The 12,339-nt window shown below is 42.0% G+C and overlaps 1 protein-coding gene across 1 annotated transcript in view; it reads left to right on the forward strand.

Moving 5' to 3' along the window:
- Positions 1-12,339, forward strand: part of dock1 (dedicator of cytokinesis 1) — a 200,750-nt gene that overhangs the window by 22,854 nt on the left and 165,557 nt on the right. The window contains exons 2-11 of the mRNA XM_037081415.1: positions 1,776-1,859; positions 2,116-2,156; positions 2,289-2,344; positions 3,895-3,991; positions 4,818-4,966; positions 5,542-5,677; positions 6,666-6,823; positions 7,739-7,820; positions 8,274-8,409; positions 10,041-10,113. Of these exons, the coding sequence (XP_036937310.1) occupies positions 1,776-1,859; positions 2,116-2,156; positions 2,289-2,344; positions 3,895-3,991; positions 4,818-4,966; positions 5,542-5,677; positions 6,666-6,823; positions 7,739-7,820; positions 8,274-8,409; positions 10,041-10,113 (1,012 nt within the window). The remainder of the gene's footprint in view (positions 1-1,775; positions 1,860-2,115; positions 2,157-2,288; positions 2,345-3,894; positions 3,992-4,817; positions 4,967-5,541; positions 5,678-6,665; positions 6,824-7,738; positions 7,821-8,273; positions 8,410-10,040; positions 10,114-12,339) is intronic.

The following is a 12,339-nucleotide window of genomic DNA, read 5'->3' on the forward strand; positions in this document are numbered from 1 at the left end:
GTGTGTGTGTGTGTTAAGTCTGACCAATAATGGATTTGTGAGTGCAAGAGAAACATTTTATGTGCTCCTGACTGCTGATTAGAGTCATTACTTTTGACAAGGAGATTTATGTTTTCTGCCATGTTTTGTTTTCTCTGTTTTGTTTGTTTGCTTTAAAGGTATTACAAACACTTTGTACAAAGATTTTGATTTGACGGAAAGTTCTTTTGGGCCGGCACGTTCTTAATCGATAACATTCTGAAGTAAAAAAGCAATACGTGTTTTTTCCGAGGTGATGATGGAAGTGAGCAAGTGAGTCATCTCACCTCTGTCTCGTCTCTGCTGCACATGTGCGGTACCGATCGAGCTGAATGTAAGCACTGGGTGTCTGTCAACCTCTCTCCAACCGCACATAGTAGCTTTCTCAAATTATCCGTCTGCTGACAGTCAAAAATAGGCAAGTCGTGCACTGACAATATGTCTCTCTACCCCAAGATGTGAATTCGACAATGAAACCCAGCCTGGACTGGCAAGTTATTGTTTATTTTACAGCCGTCTAAAAGTTTTTATTTGCAGTGAGTGCATTGTGGTAATTAAAGCAATGTTACATAACTTTTTGACCTTTTAAAACAACATCCTTAAAATCCTGTTGATGGCACAGTGTCTTGGAACAGGGTGAATGATGTCTGTGTCACTTATTACTGCACTGTGTTACTTCGGTGAGAGGGCCGGATCACAGCGTTACAAGTTCACCTCAAGATACCTGTTTTCATCACATAACTTTGTGAAAACGTAATGAGTTTTGTTTGTGATTAGCACCGACATTATGGTTGACAAATCATTACAGACCTGAGAACTGTATTTGCCACAGTGGTGTTTCCGAAATGATGGGTGGGGACGCCGAATCACACAAAATGACATTTTCTACATAATGTTGCTTTAAAGAGTATAATATCCGGGAGCCCCACATTGAGAAACACCAGAGTTTCTTAGACAAACTTAGTTTGTCATTACCAAAAGTTAAAAGAAGGTTTTCAAAAGGCTGCAAAATGGTTCTCCAGTCTTCAATTCCTCGTTTTTAAATGTGACTAGATTGAATTTGTTGAATGGTTCTCATGTGACTGATCCACAGTTATCGACACTTCTCCTGTATACACTGATCTTTCCGGATTGAGCTTTTTGGTCTTAAAGTAATCTAAAAAACAAGCAAATTCAGATTTTGGTTTACTGAGTAGTTGATATACTGGATTCATTTAATTGTTTGACTGTAGATGCTGGTTCACTTCTACTTTTGGCGACAGTATCCAACTCTCCAGCATGATGGGGATTTACCCATCAATTCAGGGAGCACCTGTAACATGCTCCACTGATCCCTGTTTGTTAAGTATACAGATAATGCACACAAAAATATGCTGTTGACTAGACAACAAGATAATCATTGTTTTGTCACCTGGTTTGTTTGTGAAAAAAATCAGCACAATATGTGAATATGTAATCTGTTTGTCCTGTAATTCCATCATTGCTGTTTTAGGGCTCTCCATCATTATTGGTTTCTTTTCAGTGGGTGGTAGGAAAGTGTTGATATTACAGCTCCGATGGTGCCAGGCCCGACCATCGCTGTGTCAGGCGGCGTGGGTGGACATCCTGTGGATGTGTGATGCCTCTACTACACATTGCAGTGGCACACAATTAGCGCCACGAGGGAGCCAAATGTTTTTATTGCCTTTTTTCTTCCCTCCTCCTGTAATATCTCCTCCTTCTTATATTGTCCCCCCGTCTCTTTCATCCTTCTTTAGCAATCTATAACTACGATGCCCGGGGAGAGGAGGAGCTGTCGCTGCAGATCGGAGACACGGTGCACATACTTGAGACATATGAAGGTGAGAACGGGCTTTACGGATGACGGCCGTGATCAGAGCTGACAGTGAGACTCTACTTACCTGTCATCACTAGTACCTCTTTTATTTTGTCACATTCTTATACACATGTTCAGTAAGATAATGGCAGTAATGATTATAACAGTGATACGCCTCACCCTTCACTTCTGTTCCAAAACTGTTGATTAACACCACCTTGTTTTAAGATTTATTTGTATTCTGTGGTGGAAACGTTTAACCTTATTCTCCTCTCCATTAGACTGGTACAGAGGGCATAGGCTGAGGAGGAAATCCAAAAAGGTGAGCGTCAGTATGCTTTTAAACAATGACTCTGAGGTCACTCTTTTACTGCTTCAGTTTTTTTCAGCAGTTCAACTTCTGTCCTGGTTTTTGAAATAATGATGTTTGTATTGTGATCTCTTCCTCTTCTAGGGCATATTTCCTGCTTGTTACATACACCTGAAAGAGGCCACAGTCGAGGGCAGCGGGTTAGTAATCCTCCACTTCCACTTTTGAATTACATACACTGTATATATAAAATTTCTTTTTCACAAACAAGATGATGGCTTCTTCTTCTGTTGAATTTATATGTAAGATTATGACATTATTATGGGGGATTGGGTTGAAGGGTTCAATCTCTTTTTAAGTAGCGATCTTACGAGGGAAACACATGTGAATACAATACTAGGTACTAATACTGTTAAACGCGAGTCTGTTTAATTTAATCATAACAAAGCAAATTGTGCAGCAGTGCACTCGGCTTACGCATGTTCAGACTAGAATGGCACTCTGTTTGTCTCATTTTTTCATCAAGGTCCCTGCACCATTCACCAAGAAATTAACAAAAATATTGAAAAATGTGCTCCTGCAATTATGACGAGAGTGAGAGAGAAGTCCCGGATCTGTCCTTTTAATTTGGATCCAGACGGAAGGTTAACCAAGGTCCGTCCTCCATCCAAGTTTTGTGGAAATACGTTCAGTCATTTTCGCGTAATTCTCGCTAACAATCCAACCAGCCCAACAAATGAACGCCACTTAAAACATAACCTCCCCGGCGATGGTGATCGTTTTTCAGCATCCCGTTAAACGTGAATTTAGTAAGATTACAGCCCTCTGCAGGCGCAGTGCACATGGGCAGCCCACACTACTGCCGACAGCACTGTCGGGGTTAAAGGACACCGTGCTTTCAGTCAAACTTAATTACTGGACTGAATACAGTTTATATTTTTAAAGATATTTCAGTCAACCAGCAGATAGTCGCCTACAGCAGAGGACAGAGTTTACACCATCTGCTAGTTTTTGTGAGCTTGTTCTTACCATGTGGGATGTATGTTGATTGGGAATGCTAATTGAGGAGTTTTAATTGATCTTTTTATGTTTATTTTTGTTAAATGAGTCAACTCATGTAATTTAAATTCAACTCTACTAAATTGTAGATTTTTTTTCTCAGTCATTTACTGTTTAAAGTTTGTTTCTAACTTATTTTATTCTTGTTAAAGCTCTGTCAGTGTTGCAAACATAATTAGGATGCATATTGCAATTGTAGCTACACTGGCAGAAGATGCTTTGAGTGGAGGAGATCAGCAGAAATAAAAATAGTCTCTCCTCCTTTCTGAACGACTAAGAAGCTTGTTGGATGTTCCTGCGTTTTACGTAAAGAGCCTCTGAGGTTGTCTCAGCGGAAAGGTCTGCTCTTGATATGATGTGACATGTACGTTTGTTGTTGCACAACTTGTGGCCTTGTTTTGTTTTCATCTGTCCTCTTTGATTTTACTTGCACAAACAAAAAAATGAGATAAAGACAAAAAAAAAAGCTAAACCCCCCCAAACATCAAAGTCCTTGAATTCAACCGAGAACCTTGAGGAACAAATAGATTTTCCTTTCACTGAATTCCAACTAAAGGATTTGAACAAAGCAGCGAGATAAATGTATAAATTTATCAGTCGAGATGTTTAACGCTGTCGGTGTGTCGGTGTGTCGGTGCGGAGGGGAAACTGCAGAAAACACTGAATCACATTTTGTCGGCTGTCGCTGCAGGCACAAGGAGCAAGTCATTCCCACTGAGCTGCCCCTGGTTCAGGAGGTGACCACCACACTGCGGGAGTGGGCCACGATATGGAGGGATTTGTATGTGGTAAGCAAGCCAAGTAAAAAACACACATGCACACACACACCTAATGCAGATATTTATTTATTTTTTGCGGAAATGAGGCAACGCATATATATAACACATGACCTTATTACACATACATTATTTTAGTTTTGGCTTTTGTTTTACTTGTTAATGTCGTATGAAACTATTTTTAATTTATCCAATTTCTAATTTGTTATTTATTTTAGTAAAAATATATTATGTGCTTATTTAGTTTTGTTAATTATTCCTATTTATGATACCAAATACTTTTGAGTGTTCATTTTGGCTTGTCTTCACAGATATAAAACATTTATTTGTCGATACTAAAGCTGAATGTATAATCAAACACATGATTGATATAATTTCATTTTTTTGAAGCGCAGTTTTGTTTGAGTTACAGTTGTTTCTTGTTTTTATGTATAAAGTTATTTCATCGATTGATTAACGCACAGTTTTAATTTGTACTTTTTGCAGTTATTATGTTTTTAAGTACCCCAGGAAGATTAGCTACCACTTTGTGGAACCTAATGAGGATCATATAAAGAACTTAGGGTTGCTTTCACATATATTTTATATTTTAACATATCTGCATTAAATAAATAGTATTGGTCAGGCTCTCTATTGATGTTTTTTTTTCCACAAAAATATTTTGTTGAATTTGGCTCAAGGTAATTCCACATTCTCTTAATAATAAACACCTTTGGTCACCATAATTCTCCTGCACCGTCTGTTGAAGATACAACTGGACAGTTCAGACACTGTAGCCCTCGTAAAATTATTCCTGTGTCTAAGCTGCGGTTTTTCTCCATCTGTTTCCCGCTGACAGGGGGACAAGCGCGAGATGTTCAACTCCGTCCGCGACATGATCTACGACCTCATCGAATGGCGTTCTCAGATCCTTTCCGGCACCCTCCCGCAAGACGAGCTCACCGAGCTCAAACAGAAAGTCACCTCCAAGATAGACTACGGCAACAAGTGAGGATCTGGTCTTTAGAGGCTTTGAGCTTTCTCCTTCACTCCCAGCAGCTTATATCCCTTTATCCTCATATCTATCCGGTAAAATGACTCTTGTTGGAATAGGTCAGCGGTGTCAGTCAATAGAAAATGACAGGTCATCACTTTGCCTGAGGACAAACTGGAGGGATTTAGCTTCAGCTAACTGTACTGTATTCCATCATGAAATGACAGCTCTCGCTGGGTCTGCAGTGGGCCTAGAAAATCGGTTAAAAAACGAAAATTGTGAGGCTCCATCCAGCTCCTGTGATGAAACTTTAAACCTTTGCCCAGGTAGAGAAATGGCTTTTACTTCTGCAGAAACAAGGAGTGATGAGGTGAGGAAACGCACTGACTGCATGTTGGCAGCGTGCTTTTTCCCATTGAAGAAAGGGCTGAACAAAATAAAGGCGCTTTAGAATAACGGCAGAGCTAAAGGGTAATAATACATGAGGAGAACATAAGGCAAAGGCACCTACATACTCACAGTCTTTACCTGTATGTTTTCATCCGGTCGGCGCCCTCTGCCACCCATTAACTCCTGAGTTTTTTGCAAGGTACTTGGATCTCGACCTGGTGGTCAGAGACAAAGATGGGAACATACTGGACCCAGAGCTCACCAGCACCGTCAGCCTGTTCAGAGCACATGAGGCCGCCTCCAAACAAATTGAGGACCGGATTCAAGAGGAGAAGGTAAACCCAAGGGACACTTTTTACACCTGCAAAGTACGCTCTGGCTGAGACTCAATATGCTTTTACTTATCTTTGATGTACTGTCTCAATAAAGTTCAGAGCTACACCGGTAAATTTACACTGGAGGTTGTCTGCAGTGGAAATGTATTTCCTCTACAGTAGTGTTTGACTCCTGCCCAGTGACAAGTGGTAAGAGAATATCAAACGAACGTACAAAGTGCTTTTCAAGCTTAGAAAAATGCCCCAAAAAATAGATGGAGCCCCTGCAGTTTCATGCGGAAGGAGTTTTGGCATTTGCTCAAATAAAGTATAGAAGTGAGGGGGGGAAAAAAATTGGGCCACTCCTGGTACACAAAGACGCTTGACTGCCTCTCCACAAAGTCAGGAGCTCAGCCAGATTCCCTGTCTGTTTTACTTGGCGTGTCGGTGGCATCCCTCACCTGAATGTCAGCTGGCAGTGTGTAAGAGTGCTAGACGCTAAGTGCCCTGCAGTTATGTGGTCTCATCTTATGTGACCTTTTCTTTCAGAGGTCTTCATTGCATATGCATGGGCAATAAGAAAGTGTCCAGTTCAACGCGATAAATATTAATGATGTGGCCCCAGCATATTTTTGAAGGGCGTCCAGGGTATCGCATGAATCAGTCCACCTTTTACTGCAGATGCGGTTCTGGAAATCACGAGAACATACAGTTTTTTTTTTATTCCCGTGTGGAATATATTATAATGACTCTGATGGATTAACACATTGTTAAGATTTGCCTCTTGTTAAATTTTTTTGAAAAACTCTCAGCCTGTGTCTGACATCCAGTAATCCGGTGTGTGAGTGCAAACCACACGTACGTACAGTATTTCTTTTCTTCGCACATCAGTCTTCTCCTGGGCTCGTTTCTCAAACTGCGCCGGCCTGAGGTCGACCTGCGTGTGACACAAAGCTATGGTAGAGAAGTCTAATATTGAATGCAATGCCTCTGTTTTCCCTCCCGACAGTCTCAGAAGCAGAATATTGATCTGAGCAGGCAAGCGAAGTTTGCCTCCACGCCGGCGTTTGCCCTCTTTGTGACTCTAAAGAATGTGGTGTGTAAGATCGGCGAGGACGCAGAGGTGCTCATGTCTCTCTACGACCCCGTGGAGTCCAAGTTCATCAGGTAAACCCGTGGCTGCATGTTTTCCTTCTTTCGTCCTGGCTTCCTTTCATTTGTCCTTTTTATCCTTTGGTTCTTTCCCTCTTTATTCCTCTCCCGCTTTCATTCTCTCTTTCATTTGTCCTTCTTTCATCTTTTTTTCCTCCTTTGTACCACCTTTTTTGTTTCAGCTTCCTTCCTTCCTTTCTTTCTTCCTTCCTTTCTTTCTTCCTTCCTTTCTTTCTTCCTTCCTTCCTTCCTTCCTTCCTTCCTTCCTTTACAAGCACAGTCATGTTTAAGAACTGGAAAATGATTACATGCTTGTGCCCAAGTTTTTCTGAATTTGACTGTAGCTCGTACGGTGGAAATGCCTCATAGCAATCATAACGCACGGCCAAATTCTGCTGGTATGTCTAAATCGAGTGGTGATGAGTTAAGACGTTCCCCTCACATACACAAGACTGAGAAGGAATGCCTTTTATGTGCCACCTAATGTGTTTGGAATGCTCTCGCATCTGAGACTTAGTTATGTTATCTGGAACTGTTGACTGTCAGCAAGTACAAACACTGACAGACACTTGTAAGCACACACACACACACCAACAGACACGCACATGCCAAGCGAGAACGTGACCAGAGCAAGCGCAGCCTGCTTCCCAGGGATTTGCCCATTGTTTTAGGATTTTGACAGCAAATTATCACAAGTAGAGCAGCTCAGCTGTGGAATGTTTCTCTAGCATCCAACATCAGTCATGCATTTTGTTTCCCAAGCGGATCGATGTCAGGATTAACATTCAGGCTTCCGCAGCTTTGAAGGAGACTATAGTTAATGCAACTCAAGTGCCTTAATTAGCCTTATCAAAGATGCTTCAGTGTAAATATGAGAAATTGCTGAGACTAAGTATGAGTCGTGTTTTTTATCGTGTCTTCCTCTCACAGCGAAAACTACCTGGTGAAATGGTCAAGCTCAGGTCTGGTGAAGGACATAGACCAGCTTCATAATCTGCGCGCCGTCTTCACGGTGAGTGTGTTTGTCCCCGTCTTTGTGTGTGTGTGTGTGTGTGTGTGTGTGTTCCCTGGGCTGTGGTAGTCCACTGTTTATTCAGCCATGTTATGAAGCATGTGGGAGCCTGTTTGTGGAGCCTGTATTTGTTAAGCTCTCTCAGAAAGAGCCTGGCCCACTGTATGTATTTACCAAGGCAGTCACCTCCATCTAATGGAAGCCCGAGGGAGGGAAGGGGTCAGCGGGCGCCCACTGGGGAGCACTTTGCTCGTTTCCAAAGGTATTGCCCACAGGAAATGAGTCTGTGGACGCAATCACGGATGTCGCCGAAGCAATTTGAGGCGAAGACACAAAGTCATCCTTGCCCAAGAGAGTGCCATTAATAAATCAGTTCTTAGTGTGCACCTTAGAATTTCTGTAGCCTAAAAACGTTAATTGTGCAATCATACGATTTTTGGTTTCCCTTCTCAGGATTTGGGCAGCGAAGATCTGAAAAGAGAGAAGATCAGCTTTGTGTGTCAGATTGTGAGAGTCGGGCGCATGGAGCTACGAGACAACAACACCAAGAAGCTGACGTCAGGACTGAGAAGACCCTTCGGAGTGGCAGGTACAGCAGACTACAGAGACTTTTTGATAACCCGTAGTTCCAAAATGTCCCCCCATGTACAGGTAGTTCTGAAGGCGCTGATTATCTTAAGACTTAGTTACCCTTACCCTAAGCCTCGAGAACAGATCCTTTGTTTTTGCCTTTCAGTAGTACAAAGTGAGTATTGTGCCAAAGTCCTTGTCTGGATGAGCAGATATCTAAAATTCATAGATATCCAGCTAAAGTAGAAAGAAGAATTGGAGTTTGATTGATCGCTTGTTGGCAACCTGCCAGGTGTTTCATAAACTAATTAGATTGGCATTTTGCCCGCGGTTCTCCAACAGAGACAGTTACGCCTGTATTTTAGTGTCTTGTTCCCCAGCGCCACTTGAAGGAAAATGTAAATGACAAGCTTATTTGCGACAGCTTAAGTTCGGACGTCATCACTGCTGCGGGGCACAGCGTGATGCGGGGGCCGAAATTTGAGATTTGCTCTTTTTTGAGTCGCAGTCGTGCAGGCCGTCACACCAGCACCGCTCACTGTTTCTCATTCTCTTCAGTTTGGAGCCGATTCAAGAATGTTTTTCCTGTTTGTTTTTGGGCAACCTGCAAATTTGCAAGCAGAGCAGAAAAAAAAGAAAAAAAGGAAAACAGTGCTGGCTTAATGCATCTTTTGTTTGGAAATGTTGGATTCACTACTCTAGCAGTGTGACATCAGCCCATTTTAAACTAAAATTACACTGTCAGACTGCAGCACTGTACTCATGGACTGCCAATGGTAGATTACTGCTGTTGTTTACAAAAAGATGTTTAAAGAAACTCAAAAGACTGAAAAGCAGTGTTTTTGAATGCCTGTCTGCATCTGGTTTAGAGTCTGGGTCACCTCTCTGCATCAGGGCACGGTCACACATGCAAGACTAAAGAATCCCCTCTACAGATTTATCAAGGCACAGAAAGAAAATCTCAAATATGTCTGATATGGTTTAGGGAAATAGTATACTAATTATCACATGGATATCTTTAGAATTGTGCCTTTTTCCTTCTCCCTCGGTAACAACTTCAGATGATACGAATAGATAAACTTTTTCATTTTACAAGTTGATCTGCTGGACACAAGATGTCTTCGACTTCTCTTGGCATTGGCGAATACTTGCCAGCACTACCTATAACAGAGCAAATTGGCTTTGTGCTTCGTTTAGCGTCAAACGAACTACAAGTGATGATCATTTTTCCTCCGTTCGTGTATGTATGACTGCGCCTTTACTGTGACCACACCCAGTTCTTGACGTCGCACGGTGCAAATCAGTGCAGTAGAGTGAGTTAAATCACTAGAGGTCAGGGACAGGACATTTAGTGTGTGTAAAGTTTAAGCTGGTTTTCCTTCAGTCTTAAAACTAAACTTGTAAAGTCAGATGAATGTTCTCCTCCTTTCCTCTGCTTCTTGTGAACACTGTGCAGGTGACAGAAAACCCGACCTGACTTCCCCCACAATCTGCCTTTTTTAATTAGTGCTCACTGACGGGGAGCCAACGTCGGCTCTGTTTTTTTTTTTTTTTTTGGCTTTACCGCGCAGTTATCTGTATGTCACAGCCACGCGATGTTCTGCATGCCTTGAGAATGTTTCAGCCCTCTCTTCTTGTTTTTCCCTGCAGTAATGGATGTCACCGACATCATAACGGGCAAAATGGACGACGAGGACAAGCAGCACTTTATCCCATTTCAGCCGTAAGTGGATTGTTCTGCAGCACAAACAAAATCACGTCCATACATTCGGCAGCACAGGGTACCTTTAAGGTTGGGGGGGGGATCATGTTGCATAAAATTGCGACGCTGATGTACTTCTGCTCCTACACTTATTTCCATTATTTTGTACAGTATGTCGAAGACGCAGTGGTGTATTTTCTTTTTTTTTTTTTAAAGTCTTGAATCCCTGACACCTGATTAGCGGGGGTTTTCAGACAGTAGCTCTCCTCCCTTATTCCCTGGTGACTCAATTAAGGCAATCTCATTAACTGCTGCCATTCTCGTAGGACTGCGTACAGAGCCAGAGTAACCTTTTCCTTAACGTGATTTCCTGCATAATTGGAAATGCCTCAGATTCTGGCAGTTTAGCTGGCAGATCACCTCACTTAACGGTTTTATCTGTGAGCATAAATCATGGAAATTAGAGTCTTCCTGTGAGAAGAGGATGAACAGGATCTAACAAGAGGTTATTTATGTCCAAGTGTGGATATTTGCCACTGAATTTTTAAATGATGAAGTTTTCTGAAGTGTAGGTTTAAAAAAAAAAAAAAAAAAAAAAAATCATTATTGAATGTGTGTTCAAGGCCAGCAGAGGCAGGAAGTGAAGGAGCCATTTAGGGACGGTTTGTGATGTGATTTGGATGGACTCCTGGCATCCGAACAGAGATGGAAATGGCTCTCAGAAATGGACTTAAAGAGATGGAAATCCTATGGATAGTGTTTGTTGTTCTTGTTTTTCCCCCAGACACTCCTTTATTAGAAGTCTGAGACAGAGCTGACCTCATCTCTGGCACTTCGTCAAAGCAACTTGTATTTAGATAATTCATTTGTAGCTACATTTAATGTTGTGCTGAGATGAGCGATTAGTTGATGGACAGGAAATCCCCACTGTGTCCGACTCTTCTGTCAAAACCAGATCCAAACACGTTCCAAATCCTTTAGGACCCTGATTCTAAATGCAGTTGAAACACTGTGTAAGGCATAAAACAAACAGAAGGTGATACTTTGCTTATCCTTTTTTGACATGTGCTCAACTGAACAGCACAAAGACCTCGTCAGCTTCAGTGATTTTTATGAAAAGTTCGATGTCTGCAACGCTTTTCAAACAAGTTGGGACAGGAGCAGCAAAAGAATGAGAAAGTTGTGAAATCCTCCGAAGACTTACCACACGACACGGGTTCATTTGGAACAGGTGATAGTTTCATGAGTAGGAGTGAAAGAGGCTTTCTTGAAAAGCTCAGCGGTTCACAAGCAAGGATAGGCAGAGATTCACCACTGTGATAAGCCCATGATTGTATAAAGTATAAATACACCGTGGGCTCAGGAGCGCTATTTCATAACCGTTGTCAGCAAACAGATTTTTTGATTGACTTTTTGCACAGCGTCCCAACTGTTTTGGAATCAGTTTTATACTATTGCAAATTTGAGGTAAAATCTAATTGAGGGCCGGCCACACCAAGAGTGATAACTATAACAGTAACGGCAAATTGATTGTTTTAAAAATGGTTCTGATTCAACTGGATGTCCACATCCCAACCACAGCGACGACAGTGGTAAACAGTATTTCTTTGATCACTTTCTGAGCGATCTGAAGAAGGATGTCAACAGTCGAGCTTCATCTGAATATACAGGGTGCCATGCACAGAACTTATTAAACTCATCATTTTACCTGAGTTACACCTCCTGTCTTTGGGGCTGATGTCTCTGAGGATAACTGATGTTTACTCAGATGAAAGCATGAATAAGATTTGTGTTCAGCCATACTCATTTTGTTCCTCTGTGCAGTGACGGCACTAATAGGTCATCAATATCCATTTTCTCAAGCAGCCGACGCAGCTGGATCATTAAGAGTTATTGTTCTTAGTGTGGATGGCCCTTCATTTCTGTTGTCTTACAATGTTTTGTCCCGTGATTGAACTTCTGCTGTCCCATGTTCTGCTCCCGGCTTGGATCGATTTTTGGAGCCAAGGTTGAAGGGCACTGAAGACGAGTCTGAGTGACAGAGATCCTTTACTGCCTCCTCCATCTTGACATCCCCACTGTCTTCTGCTTCATGCTCTTCTTCTTCTGCTTGATTAGAGTCCTCTGTACTGCAGCACATTACTCTCACAGCTGCCACACATGTGGGGCTTCCCAGATCACATCTGCCGTTTTCTTATGTCCCTGTATGTCTCAATCAGCCTGTCTACACCTGAAGCCCCGTGTGGT

This window comes from Acanthopagrus latus, chromosome 20 (genome assembly GCF_904848185.1).
Source record: "Acanthopagrus latus isolate v.2019 chromosome 20, fAcaLat1.1, whole genome shotgun sequence".
NCBI classification, from domain to species: Eukaryota; Metazoa; Chordata; class Actinopteri; order Spariformes; family Sparidae; genus Acanthopagrus; species Acanthopagrus latus.